Here is a 19,687-nt window from a genome sequence, read left to right as displayed (position 1 = left end):
GAGAGAAAGTAGCTGGCCCCGGGTGAGTCAGTGAGCTTCATAACAGGTGGGATTTTGAACCCGAAACCCTAGACCAGGCACAGGGAACCTTTAGCCCACCTGATGTGGTTGGACTACAACTCCCATTAGCCATGGCTATTGACCATGCTGGCCAGGGTTGATTGGAGATGTAGTTCAGTAACATCTAGAAGCCCAAAGGTTCCTAACCCTGGTTTATTCCAACAACTCACCAAGGTCTTGTCGTTCCTTCCCAGCCCTGTCAGCTGCAACCTGTTTAACTGGAGATGTTGAATGAACTTTTGGATACAAGCAATGTGCTCTATCACTAATCTATGGCTCCTCCTAGCCAGAGGTAAAATTTGGTCAATGGGCCACCCAAGGCTTGCCACTGAAGATCTGGCCCGAATTTGAACTTTTGCAACCCGGTTGGTAAAAGGGACGCGGGTGGTGCTGTGGGTTAAACCACAGAGCCTAGGACTTGCCGATCAGAAGGTCGGCGGTTCGAAACCCCACGACGGGATGAGCTCCCGTTGCTTGGTCCCTGCTCCTGCCAACCTAGCAGTTTGAAAGCACGTCAAAGTGCAAGTGGATAAATAGGTACCACCCCGGTGGGAAGGTAAACAGCGTTTCCGTGCGCTGCTCTGGTTCGCCAGAAGAGGCTTAGTCATGCTGGCCACATGACCTGGAAGCTGTACGCCAGCTCCCTCAGCCAATAAAGCGAGATGCGCGCCGCAACCCCAGAGTCGGTCACGACTAGACTTAATGGTCAGGGGTCCCTTTACCTTTACCTTTAACCCAGTTGGCTCCAGTGAAGCCTATGGCCTTATCAATGAGTGTAAGAAAGCCAGCCCCCGACTATAGTAATTTCCATTTCTAATTTATTTCTGGCCCCCACTGAATTGCCGTACCACACAATTTACCATGTGGAGGTGGGAGGGTGTCAGAAGAAGCATCTAGGAACAACTAATTAGCAAATATAAATGGGTGATGTAAGGTGGAGCAAATCAAGTATTATGGGGATGATGGGCTAATGAGTAGGAGGAGGGTTTTCTCTGACAGATAATATTTAATGCTGTAAAGGAAAACATAATCCTCAGCCACCCAGGTGGTGATTCATTTAAAAAAAAAAACAGAGAGAGAGAGAGAGAGAGAGAGAGAGACTAAAAATAAGTTTGATACAACAGCAGCTCATCTGTTCTCCAGTTGGCTAGAGCACGTGATCAAAAAACAGATAGTGTCAGTGTCTGTTACAATCTGAATTGCACATGGGATACCATTGATTTAGCTCGCATGATTGAGAACCAAGTTCAGTGTGAATAATGTACAAATGATGCAGACAAGTAGTCGGGGGATTGGCATGTTGGATTCTGTGGCTAGAAAACAAGAATCTCTGAAGATGGAAGGTGCTGTTGCCAATCACGAGCTTCTCCCTTGAACCGCAAACACAGAATGTGCTCAGTTTCTAGCGTTAAGCCAAAGCTAAGAGGGACGCGGGTGGCACTGTGGGTTAACCACAGAGCCTAAGACTTGCCAATCAGAAGGTCAGCGGTTCGAATCCCCGCGGCGGGGTGGGCTCCCGTTGCTCGGTCCCAGCTCCTGCCAACCTAGCAGTTCAAAAGCACGTCAAAAGTGCAAGTAGATAAATAGGTACCGCTCCGGCGCTGCTCTGGTTTGCCAGAAGCGGCTTAGTCATGCTGGCCACATGACCCGGAAGCTGTATGCCGGCTCCCTCAGCCAATAAAGCGAGATGGGCACTGCAACACCAGAGTTGGCCACGCTGGACCAGGGGTCCCTTTACCTTTAATGGGAAGACTAGCTCAGTGGCAAAGCATCCCTACCATCTCCAGGTAAGGCTGAATCTGAAAACGTTGGGCCTGCCTTTTTAGAAGACCTATCCCCATGCTTGACAGATATCCCCCCTTTCCACTTTTGTCAAGGAGGTCTGCCCAGACAAGTCCACCACCTCTCATGGGAGTCTGTTCCATGGTTGAACAGCTCTTGCTGCCAGAAAGCTCTTCCTGATGTTGAGTCAGAATCTCCTTTCTTGTAACTCAAATCCATTGGTTTGAGGTCTACCCTCCTGAGCAGGAGAAAGGAAGCCTGTTCCATCTTCCAGCCCTTTAGATATTTCAAGATAGGTATCATATCTCCTCTTAGGGTGTATCTACACACAGGAAACCCCCCCCCCCCACTATAAATAAGTCAGAAATTAGATTGTTAGAACAAATGGAGGGAAAAACCCCTATGTAAAATTGCCTAGAAAAGTTTTCTGCTCTGCAGCGCCATCTGGTGTCACACTGTGATAACGCATATAAAACGTTTTTTCTTTACTAGTGTAGCTGAGTCCCCAGTCTCCTTTTCTCCAGGCTAACATATCCAACTCCCTCAACCGTTCCTCATAAGGCTTGGTTTCCAGAGGATGTCCTTGCATATGTATAGTATTCTACATTTGGCTCGTTTGGTTTCCAGTAGGCTTCAGAAGCAGGCTTGCCAGCTCTTCCAATTTGGCAGAGAGATACTAGCTGTTAAGGCTAATGACCTTCCCTTCTGCTTTCACTGTTGTTTCCTAAGCAATGTTATTGCCAATTAAGCTAAATTGCCCCCAAGGTTGAGCTAGGCTTACTAGATCAAAGCAAAAAAAAAGAGACAAAAAACACCCGGTCCAGTTTGCTAGCAAGCACTTCAGCTAGTTCTCATTTTAAGATTCCTAAAAACCAATTTTTAGGGGAAGAGTCATGACTCAGCGACAGAGCAAATGCTTTGCATGCAGAAGATCTCGGGTATAATCCTGCATTTCCAGTCAGAAGAAACAGGCTATGTGAATATACTGTACAGGTGCTGGATCATTGCGGCCCGTCAAAGTAGACAATACTATTCAAATTTGGCCACTTTCCTGACCTGTGATGTTTCCACGCCAGGCGTAGCCAAGGAAGGGGGGCAGGGAGGGGCAACCCCCCAAAAAATCATCATCAACAACAACAAAAAACATAGCTAACTGAGGTTCTGTCCCCCCAACAAAAGGCCTGCCCCCCTTGACAAAAATCCTGGCTACATCCATGTTCCAGGTGCACCAGCTCTAGGAGGGAGAGGGGTCATCGGCCCCCTCAACACTCCTTAGCAGGGGGCTCAGCTCCCGGAATATTGAGGGGGCAGAGGAGGCCAAACCACAAAGCCGAGTGCAGCTCAACATCAATGGCAGGCTCATTCTGAGCGCGTGAGAGGAGGAGCCACAGCCATTGATGCTGGGCAGTGCTGGGCAAGGCCTCCTCCCAATGACATGTGTGTGTGATGTCACAGCTGCGCGACACACATTGCACATGTGACGTCACCAGACACTGTGCCACTGGACCTCCACCAATCTTTGGTCCTCTGTACGTTTCTGTTGCCCGTATTTTTGAGCTCTTAGCTGACACTTAAGAGCTCTCAAGCTCCTCAGGTTTAGCAAAGCTTCTTTAGGAATCTGCTTTATACTGGGTCATCTCACTAGTCCATCTTGATCTGACTGCCATTGGGTCTCCATGTTTCTAGACCAATGACATTCCTAGCCTTACCTGGAGATGTCGGGGATTGGACTAGGAAACTTCTGCATGCAAGGGGTGACGCTGTGGTCTAAACCATGGAGCCTCTTGGGCCTGCCAATCAGAAGGCCGGCGGTTCAAATCCCTGTAACAGAGTGAGCTCCCATTGCTGTGTCCCAGCTCCTGCCAACCTAGCAGTTCGAAAGCACACCAGTGGAAGTAGATAAATAGGTACTGCTGTGGTGGGAAAGTAAACAGTGTTTCTGTCACGGGGTTCTGTTGCGTCAGAAGCGGTTTAGTCCCGCTGGCCACATGACCTAGAAAGCTGTCTGTGGACGCCGGCTCCCTCGGCCTGAAAGCAAGATATAATAATAATAATAATAATAATAATAATAATAATTTGGCTGGGTCTCCCCAGCCACTTTGGGCGGCTTCCAACAAAGATTAAAAATACATTAAAATGTCACACATTAAAAACTTCCCTGAACAGGGCTGCCTTAAGATGTCTTCTAAATGTCAGGTAGTTGTTTATCTCTTTGACATCTGATGGGAGGGCGTTCCACAAGGCGGGCGCCACTACCGAGAAGGCCCTCTGCCTGGTTCCCTGTAGCTTTGCTTCTCACAGTGAGGGAACCACCAGAAGGCCCTCAGCGCTGGACCTCAGCATCCGGGCAGAACGATGGGGGTGGAGATGCTCCTTCAGGTATACTGGGCTGAGGCCGTTTATGGCTTTAAAGGTCAACAATCAACACTTTGAATTGTGCTCAGAAATGTACTGGGAGCCAATTTAGCTCTTTCAAGACTGGTGTTATGTGGTCTCGGTGGCCACTCCCAGCCACCAGTCTAGCTGGAGATGAGTGCTGCAACCCCATAGTCACCTTTGACTGGACTTAACCATCCAGGGGCCCTTTACCTTTACTTTTACCTTGCATGCAAGGCAGCTGTTCTACTGCTAAGCTATGGCCCTTTCTTAACGGGCTGCTCCTATTAAGACTTAATAAAGTTGCAAGCCTCAAGAGAACTAGCTCTAGTTCTTACGTTTATTGTTCTAGCCCAGGGCCATGACAAACCCTCAGCAACAGTATCAACAAAACAATGGATGTTGGCATCCAGAACAATATAGAAGATCCATACAAACCAACACCCATTATGTGAAAGAAAATACCAGAGGCACCAACAAGCTTAAATCTAGCTTGGTTTCAGATTAAACCTCCAAATTTATAGTGATGTTACTTAACTTCTTTTTCCTGACCTTCTTCCCACCTTTTTTTTTTCAGCCAGTGTATAGAGGGCCCCTCCATGCGTTACAACGCTATCATTGTCATTCAGAAGAAACCGAGCCATTTATGCCTGCTTGCTTGTGTGAACAAGGGTTTCAGAAAGTGATCTCTGGGGTCTTTATCTGAGGGGCAGGCTAACAGATAATGAGTGATGTTTTCCATCTGGAACTGCTCATATTGCTCCTCTACTGAATCAAAGAATGAACCTAGGAATTACAATACAGTGGTACCTCAGGTTAAGTACTTAATTTGTTCTGGAGGTCCGTTCTTAACCTGAAGCACCAGTTTAGCTAATGGGGCCTCCTGCTGCCGCCATGCCGCAGGAGCATGATTTCTGTTCTCATCTTGAAGCAAAGTTCTTAGCCCAAGGTACTATTTCTGGGTTAGCGGAGTCTGTAACCTGAAGCGTCTTTAACCTGAAGCGTATGTAACCTAAGGTACCACTGTATTTCGGGCCACAGTTCAGTGCTGAAACATGGAGCATCTTACTTTCCAATTTTAGGAAAATATGTTCATTTATCTACAAAAATGTATGGAATAAAAGCATGCAAATAATAAAACATTCTGCCCTGATTTTACTGGCTTTGTAGTCATTATAGATGCCGTGGGGAAAGGGTTTGGGAACTCTGCGATTGGAAAGGGGTGCCAAATCTTCTGAAGATTTTCATGGGTTGGCATATCTATAGACTTTGGCTGATCGTCCCACCGAAAAACCTGCCTGCCCACCAAAGTCCTGACATCCGTTGTTTTTTTTAACCTAGGTGTCGTTGCCCAACACCAAGACCAACGTGTCACCCCCAATATCATATTGACTGGTGATGGCCTGTTGCCATGGCAATTGCTGTCAAGAACCTGAACTGGCCAGAAGGCTAACCGCTCTGTTTGAAGCATCATTCAGAGGCCCAGTGGATTCAGTTCTTGCACTAAGTGAGACGGGCTCTTGGAAAGCATTAGCGAGAGAGGGAGGCGAGAGGCTCCCAGCCCTTTGGGGACGGGAAACAAGCAGGCTCTGCAGCTTTACTCCCGCTTTGTTTTTTTGATCTCGCAAGTAACATTTCAGCCTCTCACTGTTCAGCTCGCTGGAGCCGGCACAGGGCTGTGGGGGCCCCAGGAGGGCCGCGAATCAAATATTCCTTCTCTACTCTGGCAGCGATATTGCCAATGACAGCAAATGCATTGCTCTAATCTTTTCCCATTTTACTCATCTGCTACAGGATCTGACCTCCCTTAACAGCTTTGAAAGCTGGGCCAAGCAGAGGCGGCAGCAGGGCTGGCTGAGAACAGAGGCCCAGGAACAGCTGCCACCGCATGGAGGAGACGAAGGATTCCCTCAGCAACAGCCTCACACACCCCAGCCCTATGGCTCTAGGTTTTCTGCTCAGTCAACGAGTTAAATTTGTTCTCATTGAAATGGCTGAACTCAGAGATAGCCATCTGGCCACTGGTGAGCTCCATCTGGCCACAATATTTTTTTCCTTTTTTGTCTAGTCCATAAAAGTCTGGAGTTTTGTGGGATGTCTGACTCCGTATCGTGGCAGCCATGTCTTCCTTTTCTTAGGAGCCTCCTTCCCCAAACCTAGCCTCTAGACACTCTGTAAGGTAAAGGTAAAGAGACCCCTGACTGTTAGGTCCAGTCGCGGACGACCCTGGGGTTGCGGCACTCATCTCGCTTTACTGGCTGAGGGAGCTGGCGTACAGCTTCCAGGTCATGTGGCCAGCATGACTAAGCCGCTTCTGGCAAACCAGAGCAGCACACGGAAACGCCGTTTACCTTCCCGCCGTAGCGGTACCTATTTATCTACTTGCACTTCGACGTGCTTTCGAACTGCTAGGTTGGCAGGAGCAGGGACCAAGCAACGGGATCTCACCTCGTCGCGGGGATTCGAACCACCAACCTTCTGATCGGCAAGCCCTAGGCTCTGTGGTTTAACCCACAGCGCCACCCGTGTCCCATAGACACTCTGTACTAGATGCTAGAAGAGATGAGGTATAGGTATAGTCTTCTTCTGCAGGAGCTGGCAACCCACACTATACCACTGTGGGCAGTCACTGAAGACCAGTTCCCCCCAAAGTGGGCGATACTGCCCCCTGGGGGGCTCTGGAACGATCCAGGGGGCGGTAGTAGCCTTGAATGCAATTGGGGGGCACTGAATAAAAATAAGGGGGTGGTGGGAGTATAAACAAAGAAGAGAAGAGAGTTTTGAAAAACTGTTCATACATGTTTCATCTGCTGTGTAATGACGCTTACCGCCAGCTTGGGCACCTCCACTAGATCGGGCAGTCGTGCTGGAGGTGAGGGTTTTGTTCCGGCCTTGGGTGAACCCTTTTCAGCTTCACCCATCCTGTGGCTGCAGTGCTGGTCCCACCCCTGGGACAGATCAGACTGAGATGGCAGGCTTCACTCTGGTCCACCTCATGGGTTTTTAAGTCTGGGGCCTAGCAGATCTCCAGGGGGGCAATTGAGTCATATTTTTTTTTCTGAAAAGGGCGCAGTAGGCCAAATAGGTTTGGGAAGCTCTGGTGTAGACTATAGGTAGGTAAAGGTAAAGGACCCCTGGACAGCTAAGTCTAGTCAAAGGCAACTATGGGGTTGTGGTGCTCATTTCGCTTTCAGGCTGAGGGAGCCGGCGTTTGCTCACAGACAGCTTTTCTGGGTCATGTGGCCAGGACTAAACCGCTTCTGGCATAATGGGATACCATGATGGAAACCAGAGCACACAGAAATGCCGTTTACCTTCCCGCTGCAGCGGTACCTATTTATCTACTTGCACTGGCGTGCTTTCGAACTGCTAGGTTGGCAGAAGCTGGCACAGATCAACGGCAGCTCACCCCATTATGGGGATTTGAACCGCCAACCTTCTGATCAGCAAGCCCAAGAAGCTCAGTGGTTTAGACCACAGCGCCACCCATGTCCCCTGTCTGTATAGTGTAGAGACTATGCATAGCTAGACAAACCAATGACCTTATTCAGTGTAAGGCAGCTTCCTAAATTCCCATGTATGATGAACCCTGCTGCCCAAGTTCCTGATGCCCCCCCCATTAGATGCCCCCCAAATGTCACCTTGTGGCAGCTCTAGATCATTATTTCTCAGCCACATATATAACGGGGGGCATCATATAATGGTTATATGAACCTTCCCTAAGTGGCAGTTGGATGTATGTCTCTCCCACACTCAGCCCAGTGACCGCGCCCCCACTGGTTAAGAGCCCATTGAAAGCAGACTGAGCAGATCGACGCAATGTACTGAAGAAGAATTGTGATGTTTTTCCCATATGTCTTCCTTGCAACTCAGTCTATATATACACACACAAACACACACAGAGAGAACAAGTAGACCCTAGAGCACTGTCAAATGCTAAGTAATTATATATGAAAAATAAGTGAATGACAAAACAGAGGGAGATGTAAAACCGTGTAGCTTAATGTTTGGGCTTCTGCCTTCTTTGTGTTACTGAGAAAGGCAGAAGCCAAAATGTTTCAACTAAGCATTTATTTATTTTTTAGAAATTTCTGTTTCGTGATTATATCTATATTCACGCTAGGAAACAGGTCTCTTCAGGGACAGATGGGCAAATGGATGCATATGGAAATATGAGAGGTGGGATACCATATTGAATGGAGCTTTTTGGAAAGGTAGAACATATTGGAAATGGTAGCTCTTACCCGTTGCCACTTTCCATGATGTCATGCGTTCAGGTTTTCTTCCTTCGCGCTCCTGGTCTAATGAGTGATCTCTCTCGCGCAGCCCAGAAAGCAACAGCAGTCTTATGCGCTGATTTCAGAAAGCCTAGATTAATTCATTGAATACAAGCATGTGGCAGCATTCTGGCTGGGGTTGCCAACTGTTTCCTGGCAGGGCTCCCGAGCCTATAACTGCTGCCTAATAAGCACAGATTCAGCAGATGAAGCATGCTGTCTATGGTTTCATCTCTGTACTAGCTTCACCTGCTAAATTTGTGTCTGGCAGGCACCTCTGATGTACAAACGCTCTTGTGAGAGAACTTATGAATTGCATGCAGTAAATATTCAACAAAAGCTCCCCAGTGAGGAAGCTCAGGTCTACCTTTCAGACATGCAGGGGGGAAGAAGAAGAAGAAGAGTTTGGATTTGATATCCCACTTTTTCACTACCCAAAGAAGTCTCAAAGCGGCTAACATTCTCCTTTCCCTTCCTCCCCCACAACAAACACTCTGTGAGGTGAGTGGGGCTGAGAGACTTCAGAGAAGTGTGACTGGCCCAAGGTCACCCAGCAGCTGCATGTGGAGGAGCGGAGACGCGAACCCGGTTCACCAGATTACGAGACTACCACTCTTAACCACTACACCACACTGGCTGTGTGGGAGAGAGAGAGACCTGGAGGTAAGGTGATATCTGAAGACTGAATGAAGAACTATAGTATTCATCCCATTTCCTGCTTAAGTAGGGACGCTTGGAGGGTCTGTGTCTCCTTGTTAAGCCATAGTAGACAAAAAACAATTGTAAGTGGATTTTGCTCTAGAATTCTTCAGCATATTTGTCAAAAGAAAGGACGCTATCTATTCTTTTCTCTTTTGATTTTTTTTTATTCAAAATTAAAACAAGACATATTATCCCAAAACACATCATCCTTGTTTCCCCCCCCATTTTTCCTCCCTCCCCCCCCCAAAACCCACCCCCCGACTTCCCTTAGTTCCACTCTTTGGTTTCTCTAAGAATGCTGTTTTCTGCATGTTACAAAGTTGTATAGATCCTCAAAACTATTTAGCTGATTATTATCAATAAAAAGTTTGTGAATGTTTATTCAGAAACCTGCCAAGGAGTCCAGTTCACTTTGTTGCATCTTCAGATACATTGTAAAGGGTTCCCATGCATCCTTAAAGTCACAGTTATCCTTGTCCTGTAGTTTATATGTCAGTTTTGCCAGTTCTGCATAGTCCATCAATTTTTCTTGCCATGATTCTTTAGTTGGGGTTTCTTCAGTCTTCCATCCTTGTGCTACCAGAACTCTCACGGCCATTGTCACATACATGAAGATGTTTTTCAACTTTTTGGGCAGGTCTTTCCCTACAATCCCCAACAAAAATGCCTCGGGTTTTTAAACAAATGTTAAATGGAACATTTTCTTCAATTCGTTATATATCATTTCCCAATTTTTTTAAATTACCTTACAATCCCACCACATATGATAAAATGTCTATTCTTTTCTCAGTCCAAAGCAGGCCCTGTCAGGGTCCTGGAGAGTCCCCAGCCACTTCCAGCTTTCAAGACCCCAAATCAGTGGGGTTGGTGCCCTCTGGAGCCATAGGGATTTCTAGGAGGCCATGGGACCATTGCCGATTAGATCAAAGGGATGTGGCCAAATTCTGGTTTTCTCCCCGTCCTCCTCCCTTGCAAAGATACCTAAGCAGTGCAGTTTTACAAAGCGTGTTCTCTTCCATAGAGAGCACATGTTGCGGTGGGGTCTGCTGGGCCACCCCTCTGTTGCCAGGCAGGGTTTCTAAGGAGGGCCTATCACAACGATCGTATTGGCTGGGTTGCTGGGGTAAAAGTTATGTTGCAATTTTGGTGGGAGGGATCCAATGTTTTAAATTCTCTGCACGCAGCCTGGTACTTTCTCTTTTGCTGCGTGCAACGGATCACCTGCCCACCCACCCTAATTTTAGGGGGGGGGTTTGCATTGACCTTGCTATGCCTGTCATGGGGTCGTCTGCCGTTGGGGCTGGGGCCTGGTAGGAATTTTGTCCATCTGGCTGATTGGCTGGGACATTTCGTTTTTGCCTACTGCGTAGCAAATCACACAACTCGTAAGGTTGTGGTTAAAGGTAAAGGTAAAGGTACCCCTGACCATTAGGTCCAGTCGTGACCAACTCTGGGGTTGCGGCATTCATCTCGCTTTATTGGTCGAGGGAGCCGGCGTACAGCTTCCGGGTCATGTGGCCAGAATGACTAAGCCACTTCTGGTGAACCAAAGCAGCGCATGGAAATGCCGTTTACCTTCCCGCAGGAGCGATACCTATTTATCTACTTGCACTTTGACGTGCTTTCAAACTGCTAGGTGGGCAGGAACTGGGACCAAGCAATGGGAGCTCACCCCGTCACAGGGATTTGAACTGCCGACCTTCTGATCAGCAAGTTCTAGGCTCTGTGGTTTAACCCACAGCGCCACCCACGTTCCTAAGGTTGTGGTTAGGCATTGGTTATCAATTGGTTGGAGTAGGGGTTAGGATTGGCTGGGCCTGCCCCTCCAAGGTTGCGGCAGAAAGGGAATTCCGTTAAAGGAATCCCAGGGCTTGCCATCTTTTCATCCGAATCCCTGGAATGGGGCTAGGGCCGGCAAGCCTCAGGGAGCATGCGGGGAGAGGTGAGGGCCTGTGTCTCAGCTCCATTTCTCCCCAATATTGTTTTCCCTTACTGGCTTTCGGTGGTGCCCGGAAGTCAGTTCTGTCCCCAGGCGGGGGGATAGATAGCCTTAGACAATGCCTAAACAACCACACACATTTATGTATTTCAATTAAGCTGTGGCCAAAATTATGCCAAAAACCTTAAAACAAAAATTATGTGTGTGTTGTAAGTTATTAGGGGGGTGGCTTGGGGACCTCGACACACAAATACTTTGGACCTACTTACAACCCTTCATGCTCTGCCCAATGAGGATTTAAGCCCCACTGGCTTGGAAGAGGTGTGGGAAAAATGAGTGGCACACTTGTCATCTTACCATCTTACATTGCATCTGCTGTTTGCCAAGCACCGTGCCATAAAGCAAGAATACAGAACCTGTTGCCCTCCAGACGTTGTCAAGCTCCCATCAGCTCCAGTCAGCATTGCCAATCTGGAGACCATGCAGAGTGGCCATGTTTGGTCCAAGTCTGCTTTCAGTACAAATAAACCGAAGAAGGGAGAGCAGGGACACCTGGTCACAGTCTTCCCCACGGCGAGAGATGTATTGAATTTCTATTTAAATCACAGCAGTCATTTCTAAATGTGCCTCTTTACATATCCATTTGCACATGCTAATTTTGTGAAAATTGGTGTCGTCTCTTAACTCCTTTCCGGAGATGTACTCCCGTTTTGTTTTGTTTTGTTTTGTTTTGTTTTTGGCCACTCTAGGGACACTGAATAAATGGACTCCATGAATTATCTTTTCGTCCTGCCTTCTTGTCCATAGGTCAGGACTCAGGGGCAGAGAACACAGGAGCCAACCTCTAGGGGCTGAGGGGGTCTCCATCTCCCCTAAATAAAATATTTGAAGGGTTCGGGGGGCCCCAAAGTTGATGGGCATTGCCAGTGCTTTTTTTTTATAAAAAATGTTTAGGGGTACTATAATTTTCACTAATTTTCAAGAAGGCTGATCGCCAAAGAATTGATGCTTTTGAATTATGGTGCTGGAGGAGTCTCTTGAGAGTCCCATGGACTGCAAGAAGATCAAACCTCTGCATTCTGAAGGAAATCAGCCCTGAGTGCTCACTGGAAGGACAGATCCTGAAGCTGAGACTCCAATACTTTGGCCACCTCATGAGAAGAGAAGACTCACTGGAAAAGACCCTGATGCTGGGAGACATTGAGGGCACAAGGAGAAGGGGACGACAGAGGACGAGATGGTTGGACAGTGTTCTCAAAGCAAACCAGCATCAGTTTGACCAAACTGCGGGAGGCAGTGGAAGACAGGAGTGCCTGGCGTGCTCTGGTCCATGGGGTCACAAAGAGGCGGACACGACTAAACAACAACAACAATTTTCAAATCAGGAAAAATAAACACAGTAAATGGACAAACCTACAAAGATTCACAAAATGTTCAGTGGTATGTGTACCCCTGCGTCCCCCCCCCGAAAAAAAGCACTGGGCATTGCCATCACATCATGTGATAAATTATGCAGGAAAGGGCTTACTTGGGCCTTCCAATATTTTATTCAAGTTGGCACCCCTGGCAGAGAACCTGTTACAAATCCAGAGTCATATTCCTTCTTGGGTAACCTTAAGGGGAGTTGGGGGCACATGTCAAGGGTGGGTGGGGCCAGAAGTGAAGGTGGGTGGAGCAACAGACCCTTTACAGTAGACCAGGGGTCAGCAAACCTTTTCAGCAGGCTGGTCCACTGTCCCTCAGAACTTGGGGGGCGGACGGAGGACTATATTTTGAAAAAAAAGAAAAAAGTGAATGAATTCCTATGCCCCACAAATAACCCAGAGATGCATTTTAAATAAAAGGACACATTCTACTCATGTAAAAACACCAGGCAGGCCCCACAAATAACCCAGAGATGTATTTTAAATAAAAGGACACATTCTACTCATGTAAAAACACGCTGATTCCCGGACTGTCCACAGGCCGGATTTAGAAGGTGATTGGGCCGGATCTGGCCTCCAGACCTTAGTTTGCCTACCTATGCAGTAGACTGTATTCTAGCCACAGAAAAGCGAGTGGTTTCTACATACACCCACCCCTCTCTGTCCTCCATCCAGGTATGCAAGAGGCCTTAGCACAGTTCAAAAGCATATTCCAGCCAAGCACCTGAGAAAGGTGTGCAGCCAAGGCAGTAAGGATTCTGGTCAGAGGAGAAGCAGCATGGTGGGGCTATAGCCCCTGGAGAGTCCTGAGGGCTAAACAGAAGGTGCTGGGTTCAGCCCCCAATCCTAAGGCTCCCCACTGTTGTAGGAGTATGGTATTATGTTGGGAGACCTAGCAGCATTCACTGAAAACAAAGGGTTGGTCCCTCCTCCGCAATCTGGATGCTCTAGAGCAGTGGTCTTCAACCAGTGTGCTGTGGTACCCTGGGACGCCTTGAATGATGAAATATGCTCGGAGTTGAGAGTGGATTTCATGCTCTTTATTCAGCTCATTATGGAATGGGATGTCCCTATTTTCATCGGAGAAATGTTGGAGGGTATGGTAGTCAGTCAAGGGAGCTGTGGACTCAAAAATGTTGATAACCTCTGTTCTAGAGTGCCAGACTGGTGAATAACACCTGCAAATAAGTACAGTAGTACTGTACCTCAAGTTAAGAACTTAATTCGTTCTGGAGGTCCGTTCTTAACCTGAAACTGTTCTTAACCTGAGGCACCACTTTAGCTAATGGGGCCTCCTGCTGCCATCACGCCGCCAGAGCACGATTTCTGTTCTCATCCTGAAGCAAAGTTCCTAACCCGAGGTACTATTTCTGGGTTAGCGGAGTCTGTAACCTGAAGCATCTGTAATCTGAAGCATCTGTAACCCGAGGTACCACTGTAATGGATGTGGCGAATTAGGTGCGGCTATGGTTGTAGTTCAACAGTGGCAGCACCACCCTGACTTGGCCCTCCTGACTGTGGAAGAAAGGCTGGATAATTTTTTTATAAATGAAATCTTCATCGTGGAATTCAGTTAATAAGCTGCCATTATGCCAGATTTCAATAAATTATGGATACAGTTTGTATGTGGCTTAAGAGCTATGTTAATCAGCTAGATAATGATCTCCCATTTATACAGCTCCTTTCGTGAATAAGGAACCCAAAGTGCTTAAGACAGGATATAGATAGGCATCTCTTCACCTGACTCTGAAATCCAGGTCCCTGTGGAATGAGAGGCAGCAGCTATTCTCCAGAGGAAGGATGAAAGCATCGTCTTGCATTGGCAGAAGGGACTCCCAGGCCTGCCCAAAACACATTTCCTAAACTGGAACGGGGCCAGGACACGGCTGCCAGCACCTTGCTCTTTTGCAGAGAGGCTGGGTGGCCGTGAGTAGTTTAGTGACCCTGCGAAATGGGTGTCCTGGTTTGACATTTTTTGCAGTCGAGAAGGCATTGCCTCTGGTGGTGCCAAGTCCTCCTTGTAGGGATGCTGGGGCGCTGGAGTGACTTCTGACACGGAATCATCCTTCCTTCCAAAGCTGGTAAAACAGTGGTCCCTTAGCACTGCTTTAGGACACAGGGAGCCAGCAACGAATGAACTGGAAGAGAGCTTTCTCGTTCCTCCCAAAGGCAGCTTTTTAAAGGCACAGGTTCACACGCAAATGTCTAGGGTTTTGTTCAGCAGAGGCTGATCCACCCGGGCAGATTGGGCACTGCTCCACCAGCCTCCTGCCAGCCCATGCTTGCATAGCTGTCAACTTACAGATTTGAAAATAAGGGACCAGCAGCCTCGAAAATAAGGGATCAGCAGCCAAAATAAGGGATTTTCCAAGCACAGGTATGTTCAACTTCTGAGCCCCTCTGAGCCAAAGGCAGAAAGCCCAGCCAGCAGCCAAACAAAGCTTCAAGCCATGGTTCCCACAGTGCAGCAACCCGGCAAAGGGGATGCAGCAAGGAAAACCATCATCACCTCTCTGCTGGGAAGCGCTGAGCAAAGGCGAGTCCCCAGGCAACGCGGCTGATTTTATCGGCACAAGGCATGCAAGCTCCACCCCCCCAGTCGTTCTTAGACTCCTTATTGGGTGAGCAACACAGCCAAGCAACACAGTTGGAGCCTCCCTCCTGCCTGGCCGGCAAGCAGGGAGAGAGAGAAGCTGCTTCCTTTGAAACCTGGGAAATTTAAGGGACATCATCAATAAGGGACAGCAGCGGGAAACGGCGCTGGGATAAGGGACTTTCCCGCCAAATAAGGGACGGTTGACAGCTATGCATGCTTGTCTGGCCTTCTCATTCATTCATTCATTGCACACCTTTTCCTTCAAGGAGCTCAAGGTGGCACACATTTAATCCCCACAACAACCATGTGAGAGAGGCTAAGCTGAGAGACAGTGACTGGCGTCAGGTCACGCAGTGAGCTTCACAGCTTAGCAGGGATTCGAACCCTGGTCCTAGTCTGATGCTCCAACCATTTGTTAAAAAAAAAAAATTCCTTTTCATTTTTATATAGTTTTCTTTTTCCCTTCCTGATGCTCTAACCATTACACCACACTGGCTTCCTCATATCCTGCCCTCCTTAGCCACAGTGTTTATGAAAAATATTATTTATAGGCCTCCCCCCACTTCTGTATTGATACCAACACTTGCATGCGGCCCCTGGAAGGTTCACTCTGGAAGGGTTTCTACAAGAGCAAGGAGATACGGGTGGCGCTGTGGTCTAGGCCGCTGAGCCTCTTGGGCTTGCCAACCGTAAGGTCAGCAGTTTGAATCCCTGCGACGGGGTGAGCTCCCGTTGCTCTGTCCTGCCACCCTAGCCATTCGAAAGCATACTAGTGCGAGTAGATAAATAGGTACTGCTGCGGTGGGAAGGTAAAAGGCGTTTCCATGAGCTCTGGCACTCGTCATGGACCTCTGCGCCAGAAGCGGTTTAGTCATGCCGGCCACATGACCCAGAAAGCTGTCTGTGGACGAACAACGGTTCCCTTGGCCTGAAAGTGGAGATGAGCACCGTAACCCCATACAGTGGTACCCTCAGGTTACATACGCTTCAGGTTACATACACTTCAGGTTACAGACTCTGCTAACCCAGAAATATTACCTCGGGTTAAGAAATTTGCTTCAGGATGAGAACAGAAATCGCGCGGCAGCAGGGGCAGGCCCCATTAGCTAAAGTGGTGCTTCAGGTTAAGAACAGTTTCAGGTTAAGTACGGACCTCCAGAACGAATTAAGTACTTAACCTGAGGTACCACTGTAGTTGAATTCGACTGGACTAAACCATCAATCCTACAACGGCTTTATGGTGTGGTTCACCCTGGTATCAATAGAGAGGAAGGATGGGCTATAATAAACATTTTAAATTAAACACACACACACACACACACACAAAAAAGTCACTTAGGCACACAAATAAGTCGCTGATGCACACCCACCATTGTGAGGCTTCCCAAGCTGTTATCATTGGTTACGAAGTACTGGTGATGTCACAAAAGCACTTGGCAACTGAGTGAGTCAAAAGGTGGGCCAACAGATCGCAACAATAATAAAAATTCAGCATGGCCCAGTTTTCCTCCACCTGCAGGAGCCAAATTGGCAGATGGGCCTGGGCGGCCATCCAGCTGCGGGATGCTGTGGAGCATTAATAAGGCAAGTTCCTTTGCTGAGCAGGACTGTGGCTTGAAGGCATCTGATATCCACGGACAGAACCTGGCTACGTCGAGCGATGGAACTAGCAGAAGCTGGCAGAGGTTAGTTGGTGGGCGCTTGTGGGTTCTGCATTTGGAAACCGGCGGATGTCGCAAGGCTGAAGCAGGCTGATGTTTGCGGGTGTAAGCTGGTTGAAATTCACCTTCAGGAGCTGGTTGGCAGAAGTTGGTGGATATTTGTGGGTTGACGCCAGGGCGCGAATGTGAATGAATGGAGAGTGAATGATGATGTGGTGGACATGTAAAAGGGTAAAAGTGTATTGGGAAATAATCCATAATGAATTGAAAAAAATGTTTTAAAGTACTTTCCCAAAAACAGCAACAGAGTCCTTTTCATTGGGGATAATTCAGATTGAAATTCCCAGATGTCAAAAAAGGTTACAGTGGTACCTCGGGTTAAGAACTTAATTCGTTCCGGAGGTCCGTTCTTAACCTGAAACTGTTCTTAACCTGAAGCACCACTTTAGCTAATGGGGCCTCCTGCTGCTGTTGCCGCCGCCGTGCGATTTCTGTTCTCATCCTGAAGCAAAGTTCTTAACCCGAGGTACTATTTCTGGGTTAGCGGAGTCTGTAACCTGAAGCGTATGTAACCTGAAGCATATGTAACCTGAGGTACCACTGTATTTATGTGTGCTACTACTGTGGCCCGTGTTTTGTTAGTCCAAAAATGGAAAACAAGCAAGGTCTTAACTAAAGAAGAATGGCAGCTTAAGCTGACAGAGTATGTGCAGCGTGCACAATTTAACATATAGAATAAGGTAACAAGAAGAACATACATTTAGAGAAGATTGGAAAATGTTTATTGAATATATGGGGGGGAATTGTGTACAGCTGCAAACATTGGCAGCATTAAGATAAATTCAACAGTGTAAATAAGTTTAGAAAGAAGTAGTAATGGAATACTGAACGGTTTAGCTTTTGTAAAATATGCAGGGATATATGATGTGCAAAATGAACCATGGAAAGAGAAGAAGGGAAGTCATTGATATTTTAAGGTTGTTTTAAATGAGTATTTTAAATTGTGAAACAGAAAATTTAATTAAGATTATATATATAAAAAGAGAGTGAATGACGATGTTGGTGTTCTTTATGGATGTTGGCTAGTGTATGTTTGTGTGGCGTACCCTTGTGGCAGCTAGGCTGGTCACTGGGACCACAGGGACCATATAACACTGGTCCTGAAAGACCTATGTTGGCTCTCAGTATGTTTCTGAGCACAATTCAAAGTGTTGGTGCTGACTTTTAAAGCCCTGATGGCCTCGGCCCAGTATACCCGAAGGAGCGTTCAGCTCAGAAACTGAGGTCCACCTCCAAGGGCCTTCTGGCAGTTCCCTCACTGCGAGAATTGAAGTTACAGAGAACGAGGCAGAGGGCCTTCTCGGTAGTGGCGCCCACCCTGTGGAACACCCTCCCATCAGATGTCAAGAAGATGAGCAACTATATAACTTTTGGAAGGCATCTGAAGGCATCCCTGTATGGGGAAGCTTTTAAATGTGCAATGTTTTATTATGTTTTTATATAAGTTGGAAGCCACCCAGTCAGGCTTGGGGAGTCTGTGCTGATGGCTCTCCAGCTGTTGCCGCTGGCTGCCGGCTGCCAGTGATGTCACAAAAGGACGTGGTGGCTGCAGAGAAAAAGGCCCTCCCCTTGTGATGTCACTGAAATCTACAGATCTGGGATGCTCCTGACCCGGCATCCCTAATTTTTGTTAGTGTCAACGTGGGACTGAAACGTCCCTCTTATGAGGCAAGAGGAAGAGGCTGCCTCAGGCAGCAGATACAGAGTGGCGTTAAGGTAAGGTTACAAGACGTCCCCGTTTCCCAGGGACAGTTCCCGGATTTACAAATCCATCTATTTGGTAGGAAGTTGAAAAGTGTCCCTGGATTCATTGAAAAAAATCTGGTAACCTTAAGTGGGCAGCAGACTGGGCAATGGGCAGATGTGGCCTAGGAGCACATCCCCACCTGAAATGAATGAGAAAACAGCCCTTCCATTCCTATTTGTTGGTAGTGGCAGAGAATGTCCCAGGGATTTGCACCCCATGCTAACTCATGGAACGTGTGTGCATGAATTTGTGTGTGTGTGTGTGTGTGTGTGTGTGTGCGCGCGCGCACCCCATTGTATTCTCCAGTCATTCCCACACAATACAAATTAAAGTTACTTGCGCACACACAATACCTCTAAAGCACATTTAGGCAAAGGACCCCAGGATGGTTAAGTCCAGTCAAGAGCATCTATGGGGTTGCGGCGCTCATCTCGCTTTCAGGCCAAGGGAGCCGGTGTTTGTCTACAGACAGCTTTCTGGGTCATATGGCCAGCATCTGGCGCAACAGATCACCGTGTCGGAAGCCAGAGCACACGGAAACGCCGTTTACCTTCCCGCTGCAGCGGCACCTATTTATCTACTTGCACTGGCGTGGTTTCGAATTGCTAGGTTGGCAGGAGCTGGGACAGAGCAACGGGGGCTCACCCCGTCACGGGGATTCGAACCACCAACCTTCCAATCGGCAAGCCCAAGGGGCTCAGTGGTTTAGACCACAGAGCCACCCGCGTCCTGCACATTTAAAGCACCCACCCACAGCCAAGAATCATGGGAACTGCGTTTCTTGGAGGCTCCAGAGGCTGTCAGGCAGGAGGCCATAAAGAAGATGATAGACTTGCATGGGAGTATGTGTTCTGCTTCTACGGAGCCCAATACTTCCCCTTCTTCACCCAAAAAGAAAAAAGGGCTGGGAAAAATATTGATTTGGAGGAAGAAGAGGAGGACCTTCTTCCTGGTAGATGATCAATCGGAAGCAGAAAAGGAGCTAAAGGAGTACAGTGGTACCTCGGGTTAAGAACTTAATTCGTTCTGGAGGTCTGTTCCTAACCTGAAACTGTTCTTAACC

General features: G+C 47.8%; 2 protein-coding genes and 1 long non-coding RNA gene across 3 annotated transcripts in view; 2 read left to right on the top strand and 1 right to left on the bottom strand.

Annotated features, from left to right (window-relative positions):
- Positions 1 to 5,569: 5,569 nt before the first annotated feature.
- On the top strand, positions 5,570 to 6,308 carry LOC309334419. The gene is made up of 2 exons (XR_014153088.1): positions 5,570 to 5,725; positions 6,013 to 6,308. It is a non-coding gene; the product is annotated as an uncharacterized lncRNA (long non-coding RNA).
- Positions 6,309 to 16,607: 10,299 nt separating this feature from the next.
- Positions 16,608 to 19,687, top strand: part of RACGAP1 (Rac GTPase activating protein 1) — a 61,087-nt gene continuing 58,007 nt past the window's right edge. Inside the window, exon 1 of the mRNA XM_081849693.1 lies at positions 16,608 to 16,740. Within this exon, the coding sequence (XP_081705819.1) occupies positions 16,720 to 16,740 (21 nt within the window). The 5' untranslated portion in view covers positions 16,608 to 16,719. The remainder of the gene's footprint in view (positions 16,741 to 19,687) is intronic.
- AQP6 (aquaporin 6) overlaps positions 17,164 to 19,687 on the bottom strand; it is a 150,676-nt gene continuing 148,152 nt past the window's right edge. The window contains exon 7 of the transcript XR_014153322.1: positions 17,164 to 17,390. The gene's annotated coding sequence lies outside the window, so the exon portion shown is untranslated. The remainder of the gene's footprint in view (positions 17,391 to 19,687) is intronic.

The sequence above is a fragment of the Podarcis erhardii genome (assembly GCF_964252035.2).
Source record: "Podarcis erhardii genome assembly, chromosome: 2".
NCBI lineage: Eukaryota > Metazoa > Chordata > Lepidosauria > Squamata > Lacertidae > Podarcis > Podarcis erhardii.
This window is presented reverse-complemented; position numbering and strand designations above follow the sequence as displayed.